Below are 26,742 nucleotides of genomic sequence, written 5' to 3'. Positions count from 1 at the left end.
TAATAATACTCTCCCAATTATTGTCTCCACAACATTGGATGTAACTCAAAAAGAGAAACTGGTTCATATTCTTAAGTAACATAAACGAGCTATTGCTTGGAATATTACCGATATCTGAGGTATTAGTCCATATTTTTGCATGCATAAGATCAAGTTGCAAGATGAAGGCAAGCAGTCGATTGAGCAACAAAGAAGATTAAACGAGAAGATGAAGGAAGTTGTTAAGAAAGAAATTAAAAAGTGGCTTGATGCTGGAATTATCTACCTTATTTCTAATAGCAATTGGGTAAGTCCAGTGCAATGCGTTCCTAAAAAGAGTGGCATCACAGTGGTTAGCAACAACAAAGACGAATTAATTCCTACACGCATTCCTATGGGATGGCAAGTCTATATGGATTATTGCAAACTTAATGCTGCCACAAGGAAGGACCACTTCCTACTTCCTTTCATTGACCAAATGTTGGATACGCTTGCTGGAAGAGCCTATTACTACTTCTTAGATGGATATTCTGGTTACAATCAAATTGTTATTGCACTGGAGGATCAAGAGAAAACAACTTTCACCTGTCCCTTTGGTGCTTTTTCTTTTCGTCGTATGCCTTTCAGTCTTTGTAACGCACCAGCCACATTTCAAAGGTGCATGATGGCAATATTCTCGGATATGATTGAGATTCTTTAGAGGTTTTTATAGAGGATTTCTTAGTCTATAGGAATAATTTTGATCATTGCGCTAAAAATTTGGATAAAGTATTAAAGCGTTGTGAAGACACACATCTTGTTCTAAATTGGGAAAAAATGTCATTTCGTGGCAACTGAAGACATTGTGTCAGGCCATCACATATCTAGTCAAGGCGTTAAAGTAGATAAAACTAAAGTAAAAATCATTGAGAAATTACCTCATTCGACAAATGTGAAAGGTATTTGTAGTTTTCTTGGGCATGCGGGGTTTTACCTAAGATTTATTAGAGATTTCTCAAAAATTGTAAAGCTATTATGCTCATTACTAGAAAAGAATTGAAAATTCTTCTTTAATGATGCGTGTCTAGAGGCATCCATTCTATTAAAGATGCATCTACTAAATGCACCCATTTTCGTGGCACCAGACTGGTCTCAACCTTTTGAAGTTATGTGCGATGCAAGCGACTTTGCTGTGGGTGCTGTTCTAGGACAACGCAAGGGAAAAATATTGCACACCATCTATTATGCTAGCAAAACCCTTACAGAGGCTCAACTCAATTATACCACTACAGATAAAGAATTGTTGGTTGTAGTCTTTACTTTCGACAAGTTTCTTATCTTATCGGCACAAAGGTTACTGTATTTACTGATCACTCAATGCTGATATATCTTTTCACGAAGAATGATGCAAAACCAAGACTGATATGCTGGATCTTACTATTGCAAGAATTTGACATCGAGATAAAAGACCGTAAAGGTTCAGGTAATCAACCTGCAAACCATCTGTCTCGATTAGCAGTTGGTAGCGAAGATGGAAACGTACTTCAAATTGTCGACGCATTCCCAGATGAGAAGTTATTTATTGTAGATGCAACCCCTTGGTATGCAGTTTTGGTTAATTATCTAGTGTGTGGAAAACTCCCATTAGGTGTCACAAGCCATAAAAAAAGATTTCTTCTTGAAGTAGTGAAGTATCATTAGAACGAGTCGTATTTAGTCAAGATATGCAATGACAACATTATTCGGCATTGTGTTCTGGAAGAGGAGATGCTTTCAATCCTGAAGCACTGTCATGATGCTCCTTATAGAGGTCATTTCGGTGGCATGCAAATTGCTACTAATATTCTCCAATTCAGATTCTATTGGCCTTTATTATTCAAGGATGCCCACAATTTTGTGAACTAATGTGATAGGTGTCAATGCACCAGTTCTATATCTCAACACAATGAAATGTTGCAGTAGCCAATTATAGAGGTTGAATTATTTGATATTTGGGGTATGGATTTTATGGGACCATTTCCAAGTTCATTTGGAAATCTTTATATATTAGTAGTTGTTGACTACGTCTCGAAGTGGGTTGAAGCTGTTGTAGTCTCAAAGGATAATGCAAAGGTAGTGCTTAAATTTTTTTCACAAACATATACTCACCTACTTTGGCACACCAAAGGCATTGATTAGTGATCAAGGTACACATTTTCATTGCAACCAAGTGGCAGCTGCACTGAAGAGATATGTAGTAAATTATAGAATGGCTACTACTTATCATCCGTAAACTAATGGACAAGCCGAAGTATCGAATTGACAAATTAAAAAAATTCTTCAGAAAGTTGTGAACCTTTCGAGGAAAGATTGGTTCTTCCAGACTGGATGATGCTTTCTGGGCATTGTAGACAGCATACAAAGCTCCATTAAGGATGTCGCCATATTAATTATTTTTTTGGGAAAGCATGTCACTTGCCAGTTGAACTGGAACACAAAACAATGTGGGCAATTAAGCAAGTGAACATGGACTATGAAGCTGCTGGAAAGAAAAGGTTACTGGATATTATTGAGCTAAAGGAGATCAGGCGAAATGCCTATGAAAACACTGCAATTTACAAAGAAAAGACCAAGCGATGGCATGACAAAAATTATTTTGCGGTGACAATTTACTGTTGGTCAACAAGTTTTACTATTTAATTCTAGACTGAAACTGCATCTGGCTAAATTGTGCTCTCGTTGGTCTGGACCTTTCGAAGTTGTCGAAGTATTTCCTCATGGTGCAGTCACAATCAGAGATTTAAATGATGGACACCAGTTCAAAGTGAATGGCCAACAATTAAAACATTATCTTGGGAATATTGATCACAAGCAAGCAGAGACCATTAAATTTGTCAAAAAATTTAAATTCATATGAAATTTATTATGTAATTTTATTTTTATTTCTGTTCAAGTTTGTTTTATTTTTTTATTTCTGTTTTTGTAAAATAATTAAGTACCATTGTCGACGCCCTTGGGCTTTATTGTCAACGCAGTTCGTACTATTGTGCTTTCACTTCCAACTCATTAAGAATGAATCAGAACTTTCAAGATCTCACCATTTGATCAAAAGTTACCTAGCCATCTGATCTGTCTGAGCGGGCGTAACTCTTATTAGACATAATTATTCCCGTCAGCTTTATATCCCATCACAAAAATCACAAATTTCCATCTTCTTCTTTCACTCGCTATAAACCCCCTTTCACTATGCCGACTGTTACACATACAAAGCAGCTATTTTTATTTTCTTTCTTTTCTCCAAGTTTGTACCTTTACAAATTTAAACCATCTTCACTCCACAAAACAAAAAAAATATGGTAAGAACGAGCGGATCAGTCAAGAAAGCCACCAATCCTGTTGAAGATCACTCACCCTCTACAACTGCAGTTCGTGAGTCAGAATCCTCCATACCAATGGAGAAAAAAGAACCGGTGATCCTTTTAACAAAGGTGGCCAAAGATCGATTTCAAAATAACATTTTAAAGTGAAACTTCATCCCAGAACAGGGCATTCTCCTTTCACAACAGCAAGACTTGGGCAAACAAGTCCCTAGAATCATCTTTAACTTGAAGTGGGAGATTTTCTACACTCATCCTGAAAGCTATTCTCTGTCATTGGTTTATGACCACGAGTTGGAGTTTATCTTTGTTCGAGAAGGCTTAATCCCATGGGATGCTACAAAAATCAATGAGTTGTACAACACTAAAGTGGATGTCGATGAACACTCCAAGTTTATTGAGGATATCACAGACGAGAAAAAGGGAATTGTTGGTGAAGGATTTATGTGTTGAAGGAGCATTGTGAACGGGTTCACATCAAAAGAATTATACGATGCACCGTCACTTTCTGACACTGCAAAGCAAAACCAGTTTCATTTTGTCAATTGCAGGCTACTGCCCTCTACTTACAACACCACAGTTGATAGAATGTGTTTGATACATTCAATTGTCAAGGGCAGAAAGATTGATGTTGGCGCAATACTCCACCAAAAAATTCCTGACTGTGCCGCAAGGCAAATTGGAATTTTGGTTTTTCCATCGTTGGTGATGCTATTGTGCCAGTAGAAAGGGATCATGTCCCGTGATGATGAAGAGGTCTTGAAAAATAAAGGTCTAAACAATGAAGCGTCTATTGAAAGAATGACTCATGGAAAAGATACACCGACAATGAATGAGGCAGAGACCAGCAAGACAAGGAAAGGCAAAACCAAAGCAGAAAATAACGGAACAAACTTGACTGTAAAGACATCATTGCTACGTAAAATGAAGGATATCGAGAAGTTGGCCAATTCCATCAGTAATAAGTAGATCAGGCTTGTTGCTACAATAGAAGATATGGACAGATCACAAAATTTCTTCTATGTTTATACCAGTGCCTATAACAACTCTATTGTAGCCATATTACGTCAGTATAGCCCGACCCCACTCCCAGAATTTCCAGTGTTCCTACCAATTATTTGAGAGTACGAAGCCTCCTCTAAGGACTCAAATCGGTGGAATCCCCTCCCATTGTGCATGTCTCTGATGTTGAGAAAGAAGAGGACTCGAATGACATTGAGGAGTGCATGCGAATGATTGATAGCCTGATCGAGGGTGACATCATTGCTGGTCAAGAGGCGTATGTTGTTGAGGAAGATTTCCGTGTTGAGGTTGTGAATGAGTAGGCCAAGGAAGAAAATACTGAGACATAAGCTACTAGAAAAGAATTTGTTGAGGACATTGTTAATGCATCTGAGTTTGTGGATGCAACTAATGATAACCTGGAGCGAGATGGAGCTATACCGACGGAAGCTGCAGAGCCAACAAATGAGGTGGTTTATACCAAACCACTCAAGGTGACTCCTCCTACTCAAGAAGTAGCCAATGATGTCGGGGCAGCACCAGAAATTGAGGAGTGATACGAGGACCGTGCGAAGCCCAAAGAAAAGAAGAGAAAGCGATCTAAAGATAAAAAGTGCAAGAATGAGGAGAAAAAGATAAGGAAGAAGAAACATCGTACAACCACATTGATGGCCGAGGAAAACTAAGTTTATTTTAAATTTTAGCTAAAGTATTCTTGCACTGCATGTAGCTGTAATTTTCATTTTGTTAGTGAACATTGTTGTTGCATTTTTATTATCATCGTATTTTAATGTTAGTGCATTGGGGACAATGCAAAATTAAGTTTGAGGGAATGCACATGGGGTTTGAAAATACACCCACATTTTAATTTTTTTAATGAAGTATGCAAGGTTTTTTTATGGTTAATGCAAATGTGTTAAAAAATTTTGTTACATTCGATGCTTATTCTTGAATCGTGTGAACAATCAATGAATGAGTTGGATAAATTTAACTGAATGTTGTATCTTCAATTCTTTGATGAATGATTTAGGTTGCATTAGTAATAGATGACTAGTAGCATTCCTTGAATCTTGAATGAAGCTGCCTTTTACAGCTACTCATATATATATAGTTATGAATAAGAGACACTCTAAAGTGGGTGTATTGTGAAATGTTAAAGAGGGAAACTCCAATGCAAGCTTTAGAAAAATGAATCTGGCTAAAGGTTGTCACTGCACGAGTATGTGTCGATGCAATTACGTACTCCTTGGGGGTTTGTTGCACTCCATCGTTACTCCTTAGGAATAAGGGTACAGTAATTCAACGATATCCCTTGTTCATAAAAAAAATATATTGTACAATAAATGTTGTATTGGTAGATAGAATTTAGGATTTGAAGCATGATGCTGGTTTTGATGAAGATGCAATCTTATTCATTCATACTTATGTATTGTCGATGTAATATTCTGTCATTTGAATGTGAACCATTCATTAGTATTTTAAGTGATTCAAGTTTTTAGAATGATCATTTGCCTTAGTGAATTCTTGTGTAGCCTTGCTAGTTTTTGTTTTACTTTGAGAACAAGTAAAAAATCAAGTTTGAGGGTGTGATAGTACTAGAAAGAACACATTTTTCTCCTTACTTGTGGGTTAATTTGTCCCATTTACATATCTTTAGTACATATTTTAGCATTTGCAGTTTAGTAATTTACATTTTATGACTCAGTGGATCTCAGTTTAATTACCCTCAATTTTGTCATATTTTGGTACTGATGTCGATACATAAGTAATTTCAAATTGCGCCTAGAATTATCGCCTCACCTGACAGTTGTCAGGATAGGAAGAAAAATACGTGAGCTGTCCAGTCTGGAACAATAACTTGTATGTACAGAGGTAGCATGATTCTAATGAAAGGACATCTAGGCTATTTGGATAATTACTGACCAAAAAAAAAAGAGCTTTTTGGATCATCTTCTTCAACCTATCCCCTGAAGCTTTCGGCTATGGCGGCTTAAGCTCCGATGAGTGAACCGACATGAAAAGGATGCAGCTTAGCTCTTGGCAAGGAGCCCTGAGTGCGACACAAAAGAGAATAGATAGATTCAAGTCGAGTTGTTTAGGAATAGTATTCTCCACTTGTTTCTTTTATTTTTCTTTTCTAAACGCTAGTGATTACTTTCTATTTCATGTTAGTATGGAAGTACACAGGATTTTTGGGTTAAATGTTATTTTATTCAATCTCGCTTCTACTGTTTAATCTTTGGGTTTAAATGTTTTTAACACGGAAGTGTTATTGCAGTCACTGTCATTGCAAGGTGCAGCGATAGTTCAAGCTAATAAGCATGACAACAGAAGTCGTTTGAGGATTAGAGGAATTTAATCCACATGTTCTTAATATTGTTCCATAGCCATCATCGGAAGGTATGGCTAATGTGCATGTTTAAGTCTTTGATTAAATATAGAAGTTAAGCTTGGTAAGATATTCGTTGCAACTTATTGCATCGACAATCACCTAACTTTTTATACCTTGTGAGCATTTAGCATTTTTGTTGAATATTCACGTTAGGGATCCCAATTTATCATTATTATATTTTATCTTGCTATTTTCAAGTTATTGCTTTGACACCTACTTTCACAATTTATCTCGTTTCTATCCATTTATTGTACTAACATTGATAGACAAAAAACAACCATCCTCGTAGGGTCGATATCCGACAGACTCATATCTGTCTATTATACTTGCATTGACAGTGTACGCTTGCACACTATTACTGTGATGTTAAACATCTGATCAGCTAGCTGTGGCACAGGATAGAGGTGGGAGAATCCTTCCAATTGCATTTGCGATAACATAGAAGGAGTCAGGTGACGATTGAGATTTCTTTCTTTCTAGGTTGAGGAGGCATGTCTGCCCCCAACCTGATATCTACATTATATCGGATCGGGGCACTGTAATACTAACCGCAATTGAGCAACAGGAAAGCCTATGGGATCCACACACCATCGGTATTGTCTTAGGTATGTTGGGACCAACTACTACGGGCAATATCGGTCTACCACTGAACGACGGCAATTGACCAACATGGGTATTTAATATCCACTAATATAATTTCGTTTGTAATATTCAATTTATTCTGAATAGAATAGTGGTATGTAATTTTCACTATCAACTTATATTGACAAGGTACGAGATCAATAAGGATCGTTTTCAAGATATGTTGGCAATTTTACGGTCAGTTAACGATCAAGGCGCAGACTACCTCCATAACATACCTTTCGATCAATAGACACAAGTATACGACGGTGGCCTACGATATGGTCATATGACCTCAAACCTGGCTGAATGCATAAATTCTATTCTAAAAAGAACGCATCATTTGTTGATAACCTCGGTTGTGCGAGAGACATATTTTCGTTTGGTGGCACTATTTCCAAAGCGAGCAGTGAGTTATAAAGGAAAAATGTAGGGAGACCATATATGGTGTCGGAAGGTATTGCAAGAAATTAACAAGGTGAAGGCGCAGGCCAACACCATGCACACGTGTGTCACAATTGCGACAACCTATGATTTTGGGTGACGGAGTTCGACATACCGAGCCAAGGTATTATCGACGGGCAATATCATGTACACTTGAGAAATAGGACTTGCGACTGTGGGACATTTGACGCACTTCATTATTTATGCGCTCATGTAATTGCAACTTGCAGAATCTCTATTTGGATCCCATGAGCTATGTCAGCGAAGTGTAAAAAATAGAATACATGTACAATGTGTGGAGACACGTATTCCCAACGATCCCAGATGAATGTAAGTGGTCGTCTGTATCGCTTACTCGATTTAAGTTGTTACCGGATAGAGAATTACATCGCAAACCAAAAGGTTAACCTTGCTCGAGTTGAATATGTGATAATATGGATATCTAGAAAAGAACGAACCAACAGAAGTTGTGCAGACGGTATAGGAACCCAGGTCATACAATTCGAATATGTCCAAATTGAAATAGTTGATAATTGATTAAATGAAACTATGTTGATTATTATTATTTTCTTATTTAACAGAACTTTTATTTTATTAAATAGGACAAAATATAAAAATAATTTACTATTAAAATATTCAAAACAACTTTTATTTTATTAAATGGAACAATATAAAAATAGTTTGTACAAATATATTAAAAAAATCAATGCATGTGCCGGTTGAAATTAGTGCCACATGAGGGTGGTCGACGGTTATGCGCTGGATTCCTTCTTGGTTCAGCTTCCAGTGAGGGTTGTGGTTGCTCTAGTGAAGGTTATGGTTGTTCTAGTTGTAGGTGTTGGGAGGATAACCCACCTTGATAGAACAAAGAATGTGGAGGATTACCCACGGCGGAGTTGTTTGAATCCTATAAGGCGATGATGATTGGAAATGAGATGAGCTCCCTGACGATGCCTCGTGCAATCCCTCCTGTGACGATGGCCTATATATCATCGGTTGAGTCAGAGTCATTGGGAAAGGAGATGCACCAGACCATGCATTCCAACCTGGCATAGGACTAAGAAAATGAAACATAAAAGGGTTAGGATACATATAAGGGCCAAGATATGCACCTGGCATAATCTGAAAGGGCTATGGTATGGGCGTCATCGCTTTAGGCATTGGGCCCGATGATTGTGTGGGCATTGTTGATGGGTCCGTCTCGCAATCCCTTCTCTTTAAATTTAAAGGGCCCCGTCGTTCCCTTTCGACATGGATTTGTCGACGCCTCTGCTCTTCTGAGAGCAAATATGGCTTACCATGGATCCTAAACCATGTCATGTAATCCGGCACGCACGCTAACTCTAGAATGATGATCAGTTCGCGAGTAGGTATATGACTATAGCAAATTTTCTACATTTCGATATATTCTGAAAAGAATACCGGCCAATGCGTATTCGATTACCGTAAGTCAATTTTGTGCTCATCATCGAGCACCTCAGGTGTCATGGGAATCGGTTGTCGGAATCCAAATTACCGCAACACTCTATTCGTTTAGTGCATCTCAACAGAAGCGTAGTTGACCAATGGGACCTTAACATGCCAAATGTTCAAATTTTAAAAGAATTCATCCGGAATTACTGCCCGAATTGTCGGATCCTCGTATAGTGTCCATTGAAACTATATGAACGTGATAAAAATATTAGTTATATACATAATACTAAATACTAAATACGAAACAACTATGTTATGTATATATTTCATTTAATACTTACATGCGCTTCTGACCGTTGGTCTAATAGAAGCCGTATATCTTCAAGAGCGGTAGGTATTCCAGCATAACTCGGCGAATGGTTCCACCTAATTAAATAATTTTTTAGCGTAAAATTATATTTTAAATCTATGTAATAATTGTAAAATCTAATATAAATTTTACCTCGTTATGAGTGAGAATATATATGGGTGATTTACTTAAGGACATAAAAATGGAAAGCGTAACCGAGCCCATAATTGTTGTAGTGATAGGCAACCTCCGATTTTGGCTTTATTTGGTTTCGTCGCCCCGCACATCTCCCGGTACAATGTTGCCAACATGACAAACCTCCAACTAAGTTCACCAGCTGTTCTAAAATCAACGAGTTTCAACAGCCACCTCAGATGTACGAGGTTTCGTGACAAGTCCGACATCAGATAACCTCTAATTATCTCAAGGATGTATGCTCGAGCATATCGTATTCTTTCTACTTCAGTCGAATCATCCCCCGCTCTGGGAATGTGTCTCGTAACCGGCCCATCTCGATTTGACCTCCGTAAATATTATCCAGAATCGCACCCAAAAGATCGTAGCATATGGCTCCCCAATTAGCAATTGAGCAGACCTGGTGAGTACGGACTCATCCATCGGCAATCCCAATTGTAACTGCACGTCCTCCAAAGTGATGGTACACTCCCTGCATGGAAGATGGAATGTGTGTGTCTCGGGTCTCCACCTCTCTATGAACGCGCTGATGAGTTTCAGGTCCAACTTGCACCCCCAGCCTATATTGGCCACGTGCCAAAAACCCGCTTCACTCAAGTAATTTTCTATCAACGTTGATAGAGGACTAGACATATTACTAATATAACATTGTAACACTCGATCTACAGATTGTTATAAAAAATTATAAAATAAAAATTAATTAAAATTATATAAATGAAAAAAATTTAAATAATATTCAAAATTTGAAATTAACTCTTACCATTTTCATTTGTTAGACGGAGATATGTTTATGGTCGAGACGAATTAATTCCCCAGTCATAGCTAACACGATCAAATATCTTAGAAATCATAAAAAAAACTAATTTAGAAAAAAAATTAAAGGAAATAGTTAATTAAAGAGAGCTTTGAGAAATTTAGGGAGAAATTTAAGAGCTTTTTTGAGAATTTTGAAAGAAATGTTTGTGTGAAAAAAATAGGAGGGGTTTTGTAGGTTTTTTTTTTACCATTGGACCCCCAACGGTCAAAATTTTAAATGACCGTTGGGGGTAAAAAACACGAGCTAAAATGCGTCCCTGAGGGAGCATTTTTGCCATGTTAGCAAAGCGCATCCATGTCAGCGCGTTTTTTGCTGACATGGCAAAAGCGCTCCCTCAAGGACTCGTTTTGCTGAATTTTCCCTTAAAACGCTCTTACATGGATGCGTTTTAGTATTTTCGGCCCATTCTAGTAAATAATAAATAAAGTGGTCAATTTCTGTAAAGAAAGTAGGAAATTGGCCATTCTTAGTAAAATGGTCACGTCTAAATATTGCTAATTCAATTATTTTTAATCTTTTTTTTACTTAATTTTGATAGAAAATATGGCTATTATGGTTACAACTTATGTTCCAATTAGAAAAAACTCTCAACATCGTCGAGTTAAGATGTAAGTTTGGATAATTGTTAAAGTACAAAATGAAATTAGATAATGCTAATATTATGCAACACATTCCGAGTGTTAATAAGCAAAATACAAGATTTGGAATAGATGCTCGTATGTTTGCAAGAAAAAGAATTTTATATAATATTAGCATAATTCTTAATAAAGAAATACTTAAAGAAATGTGGAACACTGATAGGATAAAGATTAAATATTCAAATTTAATGATTAATTTGGCATTATCATATATAATATAAAAGAAGGAACACAAATAACTATAAAAATAAAGAGTTCTACGTTAGTTTTTCGAGTTTCGAAATACTTCATTTTTTAGTTATACGTAAAGTAATTCTCAATTTTAGAATTAAATTTTAATAATAAGTTATATTAATTAAATAAATACAATAAAGTAAATATTATTTTAATTTCCATTTGGTTTTTAAGAAAAAATATTATTTTAGCTTATTTTAACTAAGAAAAAACAATAATTTAATCTTTGATAAAAACATAATTTATTGTACCACTATTTTGTTTTTAATAATTTATAATATTAAAATTAAACAACGTTAAAAATAATATAATTAAATAACATATAACTTCAATGATTACAAAATTGATAGAATATCATTATATTAATTTTCTAACTTTGATATTGATTTTTATAAATATTTAAACTTGAATTAAAAAGTCTGGTAAAATATACTTACGATCTCTCTAGATAGCGTTGTTTCTATTTTGATCACTCTAATTTTTTTGTCAATTTAGCCACCCTAATTAAGATAATTGTTTGAAGTAGTCAATGTCGTTAAAAATTATGTTAATCCACTAATAGATTGTTGACATGACATTTTTTTACTTTTGACTAAAATTAGGGACCTCTCCATAACTAGTCCAAAACACTTTTTTTTTGTTTATTTTCCTCATGAATATTTCTATGGTAACTTTATCAACATTTGAATCATATTTAAGAAGAGAGAATCTAACAATGACGACGGTGAATCATGATCGTGACCTCACCCTTTTCTATGAGCCTATTTGCCATCATAACACTACCAGCCAACTTTTTTTATGTTGGAACATCTAAAATTTATCCGTGATCTATTTTTAGTATTGAGATTTTTTTTTCTGGGTTGTTGAGAAACTAAGGGAAAGATGAAACTCAAATTGAGTCCTAAACTTGTTTTAGTCTTATCCAAACAAGTGAATTAGCTTGGAAAAATGAAAATCCTAACATCAGAATTGAATTAAAAAAAGGAAAATGAAAAAAATCGCTTCACGTCTATACTTTAAGGAGTAGATTTGAGTTTAGAAAGTTCTTCTTTTTTTTCATTTTAAGTAAAAAAGTAATATTTCTGGTAATTTGTTTGGTAAATTTTCTACATTTCCTACAAATTTGATGGTTGGTGGCTACTTTATTATTCATCATAGTACCCTTTTACCGAAGAACTTTTTGATATAAGGTTATGGTGGAAATTTTAGAAGCTTGGTTAAAAATATATAAAAAAAAATGGAGCTTGATTGGTTATTTGATATGAATTATTTTGGTTTTTGTTTTTTTGTTAATAAATGATGCGTTAATAACATTAATTTTATAAAAAAATTTAGCCTGATTGTGATAGTCGGTGGTGGTAGGCTAGCAAGTGGGCTCATCGGAAAGGGTGAGATCATGGTCATAGTTTGCCATCGTCGTTGTTGGATCCTCTCTTTTTAAAGAGTATTCAAATGTTGATGATGCCACAATTGAAATCTCCATGTTGTAAATAAACCCAAAAAATATTTTGAACTAATTATAGAGAGGTCCCTAGTTTTAGTCAAAAGTAAAAAAAAAATGTCAAGTCAGTAATCCGTTAGTGGGTTAATGTCATTTTTAACGATAGTGACCAATTCGAACAATTATCTTAATTAGAGTGACTAAATTGACAAAAAAATTAGAATGATCAAAATAGAAGCAACACTATTTTAGAGTGGCTTATAATGTAGTTTACCCAAAAATTAATATTATCAATTTAAATATTATTTTTCTTGAGTTATTTTATAGAAAGCACATATATACCACCTTTAAAAAGTATTGTTTTAATATTATCAAGTCAAATGTAAATATAATGATCTAAAAATTGGTCGAAGTAATTATATTCAAACGAATAAAATGCATTTACACTTATAATCATTTTTATTTATAAAGATAATTTTATTTGTCATCTAAAATATACACAAAATATTATTATAATGTTACAAAAATTAGTAGAAATATACTCGCCAATGTAAATACTTTAATATTTTCAATTAAGTAATTTTTTAATTGAACAAAAAATTACAACTTCTTTTACCTTGATTTTTAAATAATTGTCATAAATTAGATATTGAGTTTTCAATTTTTATATAAATATGTAATTATAACTAATATATATTCAAATGGGTCCTTAGCTCAATTGGTATGGGCATTGTTGTAAAAAAGACGTGGGTTTGAGTGTACTGAAGCGCATTATCCTCCTATTTATGAGTTGAGAGGGGAAATGGGTAGTTCTAAATATTCTATCAAAAAGAACAAATATTTTTTTCTTTTTTATCTAATAAATTTTCTATATATGATCTATATTTATTTTATTGTTTTCAATCCAATATTTAAATTTATTAAATGATAAACCAATTATGTGCAAATTAAATATTCAACCATTTGATGGTAATAATAATTTCTTTTATTTCATTTTATTTTATTTTATTTTATTTGGATAAGTATTTGTAATTATATTCATTTGGATCTATTTTGAAAAGAAAATATAAATAGTATTTAATAAGTTATTAATGGTTTAAATTATTTTCTTTACTTTCAATTATAAATAATAATTTTCATAGATTAAGTTTTAACTAAAAGATAATTGAAATATCTCAAAGCAAAAATAATGATAATTTTAAATATTAAAATTTAGATAAATATTTTAAAACCATTTCCGTAATGAATCAATAATATTTCTTGAAACTTAAGAACAAATATTTCGATTGAAATAAGAATATGGATAGCATCACACTTTTACCTTAGTTATCAATAATCATGTTTTAAAAATTAAATTTATATATTATTATGTTTTAATTTGGATTTTTTTTTGAAAAATAGTTACAGATTGGGCTTTATTATTGAATTCAAAAGTTATAGAAAACAAAATTCTGAACCAGACTAGGCCCGATTGGAATTTTGACCTCATCACCAAAACAAAACAGTAAAAAAAATGAATAGCTGAAACGCCAATAACTACTCCTATTAAATCCTAAAAAGCAGCATAACTGAACCTTCTGGAAGCCATTAATGCTGCTATACAATCTTTCCCAATCAGCATCATAACTTTCAATAGTCTTGTCCCTTCACCTGCCATATCTTCTTCAAGACGAAATCATACTCCCGAGGAAACCCCATTTTCTGTCTTTGCTTTACCTGCCTCCGCTCGATTTACCCATTTCATTTTCATCCCTTTCATTCATTCTGGTTCTCCCACTCCATCCCTTTCCCTCTGATCTTCTGCATATTCAGGGACTCCCTCAACCAGGTATATTATTCTTTTATCCCTCAGTGTTGCTTTTGCTATCGTATGCACAAGACTGTTAACTGTTCTTGGAACATGTTCAAATCTGCATTCCTGGAATCTTGATTGTAGCTTATGAATATCACTGATGTAGGCACATACCTGTGATTTATCTGGGATATTAGATCTGCATTTCTTTATTATCGATAATGAATCTCCTTCAATAATGATTTTTCTCCATTTCATTTCTTTACCAATTTTGATCGCTTTTCGGCTCGCGAGCGCCTCGGCCGCAAAAGGAGATGCCACCTGTTGATATATCATCAAGCATGAGAGCAAAACCTTGCCTTCGTTGTTTCTAGTCACAATCCCTGCAGCCGATTGCTTACTCTTTCCATCATATGCTGCATCAAAGTTTATCTTCACAATCTGGTCATGTGGCTTCTTCCATTTGCTTGTCAATTTATATGATTGTGCTTTACTTTTTCCTATCCCGTCCAACTCTGTTATGTAGCTACTAACGAATCGGCCTATTTCTTTTCCAGATTTGCTCACTTTATTATGCACTTTGTTATTTCTGTCTCCCCATATAGCCCATAATGCATAGCAAAATATCCTACACTGAGATTCCGAGTTCTTCGAAAAAACTCCGGTAAGCCACTCTGCAAACTCCAACAGTCTTTCGTGCACCAAAACATTACATGGTAATTCCTTCCATACTGATTTTGACACAGGGAATTCGCAAAAAAAAGTGATTCATACTCTCTGTTTCGACTCCACATCGTGGGCACACTGTTGTGTTTATTAGTTTTTTCTGAAGTAGATTAACCCGTGTAGCTAGGAAATTCCACGATATCTTCCAGATTGTAATTTTGATTTTTAAGGGAAGATTCAATAGCCATAATTTTCTGTAAAATTCCTTGTAACCTTCTTGTAAAGCATAAGCTCTAGGATCATCCTCGATATTCTGTAATAGTTTATAGGAGCTACGAACTGTGAATTCGCCCGACGCCTCAGCACTCTAAACCCGGAAGTCATCATGAGGATCCTCTGCCAGTGGAATACCAATAATCTTCTCAGCTACATCCTCCGGAAAGGTAGAAATTATCAACTCTTCCTTCAATGTTCTGTTATTTTGATTGATTAGATCGGTAACTTTACAATCATTCAAATTCGTGACTATAGCTGATAATCTGTTTCTTCCCACATCGGGGATCCAATTGTCACAACCAACTATAATTTGCTCTCCCCTTCCTACTCTCCAGCACATACCTTCCCTTAAAATACCCTTTGTAGCCCAAATACCTTTCCACGTATACGAAGCATTGCTCCCCAAACATGAGTCAAGGAAATTATTATTCGAAAAATATTTTGCTTTTAAAACTTGAGCTAATAATGAATCTGGATAGTTCAATATTCTCCAACCCTGTTTAGCTAATAATGAGAGGTTAAATTTAGCCATATCTCTGAATCCCAAACCCCCTTCTCCTTTTGACCGGCACAAGTAAGTCCATTTACACCAATGAATTCCTCTTCTCCCATGAGCTTTTTGCCACCAAAACTTAGCAAAAATGCCTTCTATATCTCTGCAAAATGACTTCGGTAATAAAAAATAAGACATTGCATATGTTGGAATAGCCTGTAGGACCGACTTCAAAAATACTTCATTGCCTCCTTGCGACAACATTCTGGTGCTCCACCCTTCGATTCTACTGTAAATTTTCACTTTGAGATATTGAAAAGATTCTTTTTTCCGTCTACCCACCACATTCGGAAGCCCTAGATATCTTTCCATATTTGTTGAGGTTCTTATCCCCATAATTACCGAGACTTCGTTCTTTTTGTCTTCTGTAGTATTAGTGCTGAAAAAGATTGTAGATTTGTTAAAATTAACACATTGACCGGAACTTTTACCATATTCTTTCAAAATTTTTTTTAGCACCGTTGTCCCCTTCCTGTTGCTTCCCCAAACAAAATACAATCATCTGCAAAGAGTAGATGTGTAATTTTCGGGCCTCTCATACTTGCCTTTGCTCCTTTTAACAACCTTTCCTTTGATGCCAGTCTCATCAAGGCTGATAACCCCTCATTGCACATTAAAAAGAGAAAAGGGCTCAAAGGATCTCCTTGTCGCAATCCTCTTGTTGGCTTAAAACTTTGCCCATAACCTCCATTAGTATTCACAACATAGGACGTAGTAGAAATGCATTTCATGACCAACTCTACCCATTCTATATCAAAACCCATACATAACATGACTTCTTTTAAATAACCCCATTAAACCCTATCATAGGCTTTACTCATATCAAGCTTTACGGCCATATATCCTTTTTTCCCTCTTCGTTTTTGTCTAAATGTATGCAGAATCTCATAGGCAAGTAGCACATTATCTGTAATTAGCCTTCCTGGGACGAATGCACTTTGAGCTGCATCAATACACCTTCCAATACCGATTTGAAGTCGATTTGCAATTATTTTTGCCACCATTTTATAAAGGACTGAACATAAACTAATAGGTCTGAAATTGGCTAAGCTAGTAGGGTTAGAGATTTTAAGAATCAACACAATCTCTGTTTGATTGAAAGGACTAAAATTTTCACTATTATTAAGAATTCCCAGACAGAAATCAACAATTTCCTTACCTACAATGTGCCAAAATTTCTAAAAGAAGATTGCTGGAAAACCATCCCGACCTGGTGCTTTTATGGGGCCCATTCCTTTCAAAGCCCCATGAACTTCTTCTGCTGTATATTTCTTCATCAAGGCTCTGTTAATTTCTACCTGAATCTTACTATCAATGCCTGTTAGAAGATGAGAAGGATCTCCTACTTCACTTGATGTAAATAAATTTTGAAAGTACCTGGTAGCCATTTCATTAATCTCACTAGCTTCATTAGCCTCTCCCCCATCTTCCAGATCTAACTTTGAAATTGTATTGATTTTCTTCGGATTGTGGCGAATCTATGGAAAAAAAACCGTATTTCGATCTCCTACCTTAAGCCAATTTGCCCTTGCGCTTTGTTCCCAATAGAGCTCATCCTTCTCAATCTCCATGTTTAAATGAATTTTGGTATCAATTATTTTTGCCATTAATTCATCACTCCTATCCTGCTCCATTAATATTTCAAGCTGCTTAGTAAGCTTTTTCTTCAAACCTTCTATTCGTTCTTTTATTGAATTTGCCCATAACTTTAAATCAATCTTTAATCTTTCGAGCTTGTCATAAACTGTGCCTACTCCTGACTCCCAAGAATCTCTAACTACTTCCTCAAATGTATCCTCCATGATCCACCATGCCTCAAATTTAAACCTTACATTGCCTTTATGAGTGTCTCCACATTTTGTATTAACAAGAATAGGACAATGATCAGACATGGAATGAGTTAAATGCTTGATATTACCTACTGGAAATAATTGCTTCCACTTGTCGTTTGCCACCCCCTTATCAAGTCTCTTTCTAATATTCGTCTCCGATGAATTTCCCCTTTCCCAAGTAAACCAGGCCCCTGAATAACCCAAATCTTCAAGTAAACAATCTCCTAAAGCCTCTCTAAATGCCTCCATTCGACTCTCCTCCTTTGGTGCGCCCCCATATTTTTCATAAGTAAAAAGTATCTTATTAAAATCACCGCATACCAGCCAGGGATGCCTCCTATCTTGTCCCAACTTTTTTAGCAAATTCCATGTAGCACTCTTATCCTTAGCATAGGGCGAACCATAAAACCCCATGAATCTCCAATCGACTTCGACTTCTGCATCACCTCCTTTAATCATAGCATCAATATGGTTTTTGTAATAACTTTGTAAACATACTTGAATGTCTCCTTTCCATGCCAAGCATAATCCTCCTTGCGAACCCTCAGCTTCAATGTCAATACCATTGTTGAAACCACATCTTCTTCTAACTTTTTCCATACGATGTTTATCTAACTTTGTCTCCATTAAGAAGACCATTGGGGGATTGTGTTGCTTTAGAAGAAAGCAAAGCCTCCTCACTGCCCGTGGACTCTCCAATCCACGAACATTCTAACTTATTATTTTCATAGCGTCCGGTCGGCTTGCCAATTGGTAGCCGCCGATCTTAGTAAATGTTGTACCTCCGTTTGCTCCGAACACTCCAACGTCCCTTCTGAGCAGGCTCTTTCACAATCCTCCACATCAGCCATTTTCACTCTTTTACTTCCATCTCTTTCATCATTCCTCGGACTACCTTCTTCTGTAAACTTTCTCTTCCTCATACTATTAACATCCGCTAATTCTACCTCCATGTCCAATGTCTTTATTCTTTTCCAACTCTTTCTCTTTTCTTGATTAATGTCTGTACATACTTGTGCTTTGCTACTATTGATCTTCACGACCTCCTCTGGCCCAAATTTGCTTTCCTGCTTTTGCAGCAACTCTTTTCCTCCCATCAGCTCCATATTTTCCTGGATTTCCTTTATCTCATTCTTCCTTTCATCAAGCAATACTTTACCTCCTGTGAATGAGCTCTGAACCCCCGCATTCCTCCACATAGCACTAAACTGCAACTTTCTTTTCCAACTTGTTTTGATTCTGCTTTTAAATCCATTAAATAAGGTGGATCACTACTTATTTTGCTTTTTCTTGCAGGTATTATTTGAGTACAATCTGTAAGTCCATGCCCCATTCTTCCACAACCAAAATAAAAGATTGGCAGATTCTCATATTTAAAAAGAACCTACATTTTCTTAATATTAATGCTTGAGACGAAAATACCTTGACATAGTGGTTTCTGGACATCCAAACTAATTCTGAGTCAGCAGCAAGTATCGCTTATTTCAGATCTGATAACCCCCCCCGAATGTGACACCAATTGCATGCATGAGATCCTTCTTATCAAACTCTGGTAAGTGCAAATAAATTTTTATCCAGAATGGTGAAGAGGTCATGCTAATCTGATCTCTTTCCATCTCCTGGCTTAATCTATTGAATAAAATAAGACTCTTACGAAAAAGCCATGGTCTTCCCTCCAAAATTGACTCCAAATCTTCCTCCAATTCAAAAACTATTAAGAATAGGTTTTGACCTACCCTCTGAATCTCAAACTTTTTCTTGGTCTTCCAAATACTTCTCATCTGTGCCCTAAAGTTTTCTGGATTGTAGAGTTTTCCTGTCCAAACTGTGCATATCAACGTTGGTTTGGAATTTGGTACCACCTTCGACCCCTTAACCGTTAATTGAATGAGTTCATCTGCTAAAAGGGAGATCTCGTCCCTTCCCTCTCTATCCTCACCATCGCTTTCTTCCATCCCAAGCCGCAGAAGATACTGCTTTCTCTAGGACACTACGAAGCACTCTTGGGAGCACAGAGATAATTATTATTATGTTATTAAAAAAATAATATAATCATACAAAAATGTTATGGATGTGTTTTATAAAATATGAAAATGTAGGTGTTTTAGTGAGTTTATTAAACTTGGTTTTATTTATAAAAAAATTAGAGAATGATACATTTTCTTTAAATAAAATAATAATTAAATGTATTTCAACTTATACATACAAAAAATTAGTATTACATATATGAGAGTGGATAATAATACATTGAAGTTGTAAATAACAAATGAAGCTAAGCATGATTTAAATAAATAATCATATTTATAATTCATATTTTATATTATAAATTATTTATTATTAAATAATCATAAATTGAAATATATATTTGCTATATTAAAACAGTAAAGTAAACATTTTTCAATGAAATATTAAGAATATTATTTAAAATTTGAAATAATTATTAAGGTTAAAATTTATTATTAAAATAAAATTGTGAAGTAAATAAATTTATTAACATAATAAATTATTTTATACTATTAAAATGAACATGTATATTTAATAATATTGAAAACTCTAATGTTAAAAATAATAGAAATTATTATTAATACAATAATGTGCTTGACTAAATTTAATTTTATATAAAATTAATTCATAAAGGAAATTCTTTCAAAAATGACTTGAACTTTTAATTCAATTTACAAAGAAAAGAGGTTGGTTTTCTATTGATTTGTAAGGCATTTCTTATTTATTAAGTTAATTTCCTAAAACAAATATAAAAATATAATAAGTATTTTCCATAAAACAATCACATTATTACTTTAATTAATTTTTTATTCAAACGAAAAGAATTATTTTAATTTTAATTTACGACATGAATAAAAACTTAAACAAATTGTTGAGGAGAGATTAGACTTGCTTTTATACTTGAGTTTTATCATTCAACTTCGTTGAAAACTTTGAAGGGTTACTCACCAAAGATATGGGGTTCAAATCCCAAAAATAGCAAATAATCACATTTTCTTGATTGGCGAAGTATTATCACTTCCTGAATCCTTCAAAGCTTTTGAAGGAGATGAACAAAATTCTTGTATGGTGATAATATTGATGATTATTAAGCATGAATAGTATTTTGAAAATTTCTATGGAAGTAATAATTTCCCTCCACACAACTCATTAACAAATCTTATTTTAATTGTTTTAGTTGTCAAACAAATGTAGATAAGTTTATCTTAATTATTTTGGCCCAAAATTTTATCTTATTTAATCAATGTTAGAGTTAGGATAACATTTGCCTTTGCCTTTGGTCCTAACAGCAAATATTAAGTTGGATCTTGCAAGCCTCACAAACTAAAGCTACAAACTTCAAAAATTAAAGAACCCTAAAACCTCCGTTTCTTCTCTCTTTTCAAACGCCTCTCGTTCCCTTTTTGAAACGTCTCTCTTCCTTCCTTTGAGAAAAAAAAAAAAACGTTTTTTAGGGTTTCTTTCTCTAATTTTTGTATTTCTTTAATGCGCTTCTGATTTAATTCGTCGTCTCGTCGTTCTAAATTATCCAATTCGTCGTCTCATCGTTCGAAATTACCCTTCTGTTTTAGGGTTTATGTGACATGCAGGCCATTGATTCTTCACGCAGTTCGAATCCTTTCATCCTCTGCATTTCCTCAAACTTGGAAATACCCTTATTTGCTTTCTCAGTTGGATCCACTTTTTATTCCTTTTCCACTTCGGGGTTTAAAGATCCAAGTCCACTTCAATTTGGGTAATTCTTAGGGTTTTAATTGTTTCTTCTTTATATTCCATTTCAGAGGGCCAACCCCCCCCCTTCAAAAGAAAATTATTTTAAAAAATTTGGGGCCTTTGGGCATTGTTTAGGGTTTTTGGTGGGTGTGGGATGAATAGTATATTCAGTGAACAGATACTTGCAGATAAGCTTTCCAAGCTCAACAGCACGCAACAGTGTATTGAAAGTATCCTTTTTCGTTCTTTCTTTCCTTCTTTTTCCCTCCTCCAATCTTGGTAGTAGTTAAGCAACTTCTTTAAGTTGTTTGTGTTAGTATAGGAGATGAGAAGTAAAATGTTATGAGTTCTATGTTTGCTTGTATTGCTTTTCAATGCATATTCGTATTTGATGTATTCTCTGTCAAAGAAAGGATTTTTAATGGGAATGTGAGTGTAAATTTTTGTTTAGTGATGCTGATCCTATGTCTACTTGAGTTTGCTTTTGTGTTATTTATGCAGCTAACTCAATTTTAGCTATTTAAAAATTTTAATTTTCTCTCTTAAGCTAATTGATTGAGAATTGAAGCTAACTGTTAAAACTTAAGCACGGTTGGTTATACTTATTGTATCCATTATCTCAGTTTATGCATATTTTGCCGAGATTCTCTATTATGATTCATTATGCGCTATTTGATAGCAGAAACTATTAATATGTTCACAATCGAGGTTGTTTTGAAGAAAAATGTAGCAATTGGATGATCCAGACATATAAGACGCTCAATCTTTTAGATCTTCAATAGGTCTACTGCTCATTTTGTTAAGGTATTCGTAATCAAAAACCTTAAAACAAAATAAGATGGTATTAACTAGTAGACTCACAAATCAGGGGAGAAAGCAATGGTACCAATTTGCTATAAGATATATGGCATTTGAAATTTATAAAAAGAGATCATTCTTGTTCAACTTGGGTTTATTTGATTTTGAACTGTGTGATGATGTACATTGTACACACAATAATTTTCTTGTTCTGACACAGTAATTTCCATCAGCATGGACTGGAAGTTTGATGTTGCTTCGACTGTTTAACAGAAAAGTTTAATTTTTTTCCATCTAATCTTTTTAGTGGCACCATTGTGCTATTGCATGGATCTAGTATTTCGTATGGTACATTACCTTAACCTATTCTGTATATAGCATTGTCACATTGGTGTATATTTCACCAAAGCAATGCAGAACTGGTTGTTGCAACATGGGATAAACAGTTTCACAACTCAGAGATGGCTCAGAAAGTCCCCTTGTTGTACCTTGCCAATGATATTCTGCAGAACAGCAAGCGTAAAGGAAATGAATTTGTTAATGAGTTCTGGAAAGTCCTTCCTGCAGCCTTGAAGGACCTTCTTGAGAATGGTGATGATCGCGGGAAGAATGTGGTTTCCAGATTGGTAATTTCCAGCTTAAAAAAAATATGAATGACATGGCTCTTTATCTCGTGTTAGCTGGAAAACTTAAGTTTATTTTTTTAATGACTACGATACTTTTTTAGTGGTCGAGGTATATAGTGTTTGCTTCATTGTGCTATTTCACAATGTTTATAGTTGACCGATTGGCATTTAATATGTTCAAATAACTGAATGCTTTCATCTAGCTTGGGTTTATTTATGTTGACTTGGATTATGCAGATATACCTCCAAACACCCAAAATTATGGTTTGTTCTACTTGTTTGTTAGCCAATTTTTCTACAGTATTATATTATTTTCTTATTAACAGTGTTGTAAACTATTATGGTTATACATTTTCATTACAATTTGTTAGGTAGGTATATGGGAAGAACGAAGAGTATTTGGGTCCCGAGCACGAAGCCTAAAAGATGTGATGCTTGGTGAAGAAGTGCCTCCGCCATTGGAATTAAGCAAAAAGCGTCCACGCTCTGCATCTGTCAGAATTGTGAAGCGGGACTCAAGATCCATTAAAACGGTTAGATTTGTTGGCCTTCCCCCCCTCTTGTATTATATAGTTCAGTCTTGTTTTGATTACAGAGGATACCATTTCAACTGCATGGTTTATTTGAAATGATTTTCACTTTTCTTCCTTTCTAATATGATAAAAACCAATTCTCATGTCATCTTGTTGCTTCTCACACCAGAAGTTGTCAATTGGGGGCACAGCTGAAAAAATAGTTTCAGCATTTCATTTGATACTCAGTGAACAGCCAAATGAGGATGAAGAGATGAGCAAGTGCAAGTCAACAGTTCATCGAGTGAGGAAGATGGAAAAAGATGTGGATGTTGCCTGTTCAATTGGTAATCTCTTGATTATGTTTTTCTCATAGGATATATTGGAAGTTCATTATGGGATTCTTAAAAGGTGTTATCATTCAAAATTCTCTTTTTGATGCAGCAAAGGATCCAAAACGGAAAACCTTGTCCAAAGAACTTGAAGAAGAAGAAAATCTTCTGAAAGAATGCATTGAGAAACTCAAGTCTGTGGAAGCAAATAGAGCAGCACTTGTATCACAGTTAAAAGAAGCTCTTCATGAACAGGTACCTACATATTCCATAACTTTCTTCCTATGTTAAAATGTTTCTGCTTATTTGCAATATCGAGCAGATCATTAAGCATTACCTTTCTTTCTGAAATCCTTTTCAGGAATCAGAGTTAGAGAATGTTCGTACACAGATGCAGGTATGTATTTAGATAATTCTATTATGCATTCCTCTGTTTGCTGATTTCCAGATGTAATGCGAAAGATGGCATGTATTCAATTATACTGAACTCTTTATTTCTTCAGTTCTTCTGATGAATGCTTGTTTCTTATCAGTTTCTGGATCATGTTTGGTTCCAGTGTTCTGATGTTACTCCTTTGGCCTATGAGAAGTAGTTAAAACTTATGTTGCAATTGGAACTAAGAAGTCCATCACATCTTAGAATTTTAGGGAAACTTGAAACTGGTAGTTAGGAGTATATGCTTGCAAAGAACCTTTCTATTTGCCTGGACCAGTATAGAATTTGATTATTGTGATGCGTTTGGGAAAGTGTGCACCACATTTGGTTTAATAAATAGATAAAATGCTGTTTTCCTATGGTTGGAGTCTCCTGAAATGTATAGTACTGCAAATCTTTTCTGCTAGTTTGTATGAAGTTTAGGATTTCGAAGGTGTACTCAAAGGATACTAGAGATTATAGTCTTTTAGATGAGTAGGCAATTTGCTATAGTTGCATTTGGGAGTTGATATGTAAAAAGTTTGGTCCAGCTTTTCAGGGAGTGAGCTTAATTTAGTTGTTGCTGATCACAAAATCTCCCATGTATGCTAATGTTCTAAAAGTTGGTTCTCTACATTTTCTAACAATAGGTAGCACAAGCACAGGCGGACGAAGCCTTTAACATGCGGAAGCGTCTCAGTGATGAGGATTATGTTTCAATGTCATCTGCTACAACGGTCCTATCAATTGACGCCAATGCAAAAGCTGGAGAAACACCTAAGCGGAGTGCTGCAGCCATTGCAGCTGAGGTTGCAGACAAGCTTGCTGCTTCTAGCTCCTCTCAGATGATCATGCATTCTGTTCTCTCTACATTTGCAGCTGAAGAAGCCAAAAATGTTGGTCTAACAAAGGCGTCCACACAGTCAAACTCCCTCAATTCTGTCACCGATGCAATTTCAAAATCAGAGAAGTCACTGCCAGTTGCAGATTCTACTGCTCTTATGCCAGCACAACCACTATGTGCTCCAATAAACCATTCTTATCAATCCGTTCTTGTGCCTCAACCGGCCATGCAAAGCCAAACCACTTCCTCTCAGCCTCAATATCACATGCTTCCTAACATAGCTGCACAACAATTTTTGCAGTCATCAGGGGGGACACTAACCCCATATGGTACATATGGTGGTATGCCACCTTTGCCACCTGGACCACCACCACCGCCTCCCTACATGGTTAGTCCAATGTTACCATTGCCAATAACTCAGCAGCAGCCAATACCATCCGGTCAGCAAACGGCCTCTTTGACTCAGCAGCAACTGCTGCCTGTAACTCAGCAACCACCTGTACCTCCCAGTTTCCGGCCTCTTCAGCCACCGGGAATGGTTTACTATGGTCATCCGCCTCATTCGTAGTAAATAGAAACAATCTTTTAGATTAGGCAGATGAGAACTTTGAAATTTTGGTTTGTGAGGAATTGAAATTGTGGAGTAAATCAGTTGTAGCCAGAATAATCATACAAATGGTTTCAAGGAGCAACTAGTAACCAGGCAAGAAATAGCATTTTTATTTATTTATTTTGGTTGAATTTGGATCGTGCTACTTCATTTTCTTCTGTACCCAAGGGTTTTAGGGCTGATCAAAGAAGCCAAGAAAGCCGAAAAATTGAAGCATTTTGGTTTCGGGTTGATATTATCGCTAATGAAAAAAAATCATTTTCAAAGAAATAATTTTAATAAGATAATATATATCTATATGAATTAATTTATTGAATCTAATTATTATTATGTTATTAAAAAAATAATATAATCATACAAAAATGTTATGGATGTGTTTTATAAAATATGAAAATGTAGGTGTTTTAGTGAGTTTATTAAACTTGGTTTTATTTATAAAAAAATTATTTACAAATTGTCTTGTTTATAAAAGAAATAATTATCCATAAGTTGTATACGTTTGACAATTGTAAATTTAATTGTTTATATCACATATAACAATGACTGAATTATAAATAATTAAAATTAACAAGTAGTAATTAATTAAAAGAAATAACATAGTAAAACATTAGGTCTATATATTGCTTTTTCTTTTAAAATCTTTGAAATAACTTCAAATGATTTTTTAAAATGGGGTTATGAATGATTATGGTATTAATTTAATTTTTAATTCACTTTATAAATGCATATATGAATTTAGAGTATGTATTATGATTGTTGTGATCAATTATCAAAATTGCAATATTAATTTTTTTAGCCCAAAATAAGGTAATATTTTTTTTTGACAAATAAAGCCCAAATTTGCAAAAAGAAAAACTTGTTCCAAACTAATAGAATTGAAATTTTTGGTTTTGAATTTTTTTTTTACTC

General features: G+C 34.6%; 1 protein-coding gene across 2 annotated transcripts; it reads left to right on the top strand.

The window, feature by feature from the left end:
- The first annotated feature begins 21,255 nt into the window (after positions 1-21,255).
- On the top strand, positions 21,256-25,964 carry LOC105785031 (uncharacterized). Of its 2 annotated transcripts, XM_012610958.2 has the most exons (7): positions 21,256-21,926; positions 22,873-23,120; positions 23,492-23,653; positions 23,823-23,979; positions 24,077-24,219; positions 24,326-24,361; positions 25,030-25,964. In XM_012610958.2, the coding sequence occupies exons 1-7, from the start codon at positions 21,851-21,853 to the stop codon at positions 25,789-25,791; spliced, it is 1,584 nt and encodes a 527-aa protein (XP_012466412.1). In that variant the 5' UTR covers positions 21,256-21,850; the 3' UTR covers positions 25,792-25,964. The 2 variants fall into 2 exon arrangements, with proteins under 2 accessions (XP_012466412.1, XP_012466413.1); XM_012610959.2 differs by lacking the exon at positions 21,256-21,926 and having other exon boundaries at positions 22,983-23,120; positions 23,496-23,653.
- Positions 25,965-26,742: the final 778 nt, after the last annotated feature.

Source organism: Gossypium raimondii, chromosome 11 (genome assembly GCF_025698545.1).
Source record: "Gossypium raimondii isolate GPD5lz chromosome 11, ASM2569854v1, whole genome shotgun sequence".
Classification (NCBI taxonomy): Eukaryota; Viridiplantae; Streptophyta; class Magnoliopsida; order Malvales; family Malvaceae; genus Gossypium; species Gossypium raimondii.
The sequence above is the reverse complement of the archived record's forward strand: the minus strand, read 5'-3'. Positions and strand labels throughout refer to the sequence as shown.

What these genes read in the sequence shown, in the direction of transcription:
- LOC105785031 (XM_012610958.2), top strand. Translation starts at nt 21,851, where the DNA reads ATGAATAGTATATTCAGTGAACAGATACTTGCAGATAAGCTTTCCAAG. An exon ending in AGAATGTGGTTTCCAGATTG is followed by an intron (nt 23,121 to 23,491) that starts GTAATTTCCAGC and finishes ACAATTTGTTAG; the next exon opens with GTAGGTATATGGGAAGAACG. An exon ending in ACTCAAGATCCATTAAAACG is followed by an intron (nt 23,654 to 23,822) that starts GTTAGATTTGTT and finishes TTCTCACACCAG; the next exon opens with AAGTTGTCAATTGGGGGCAC.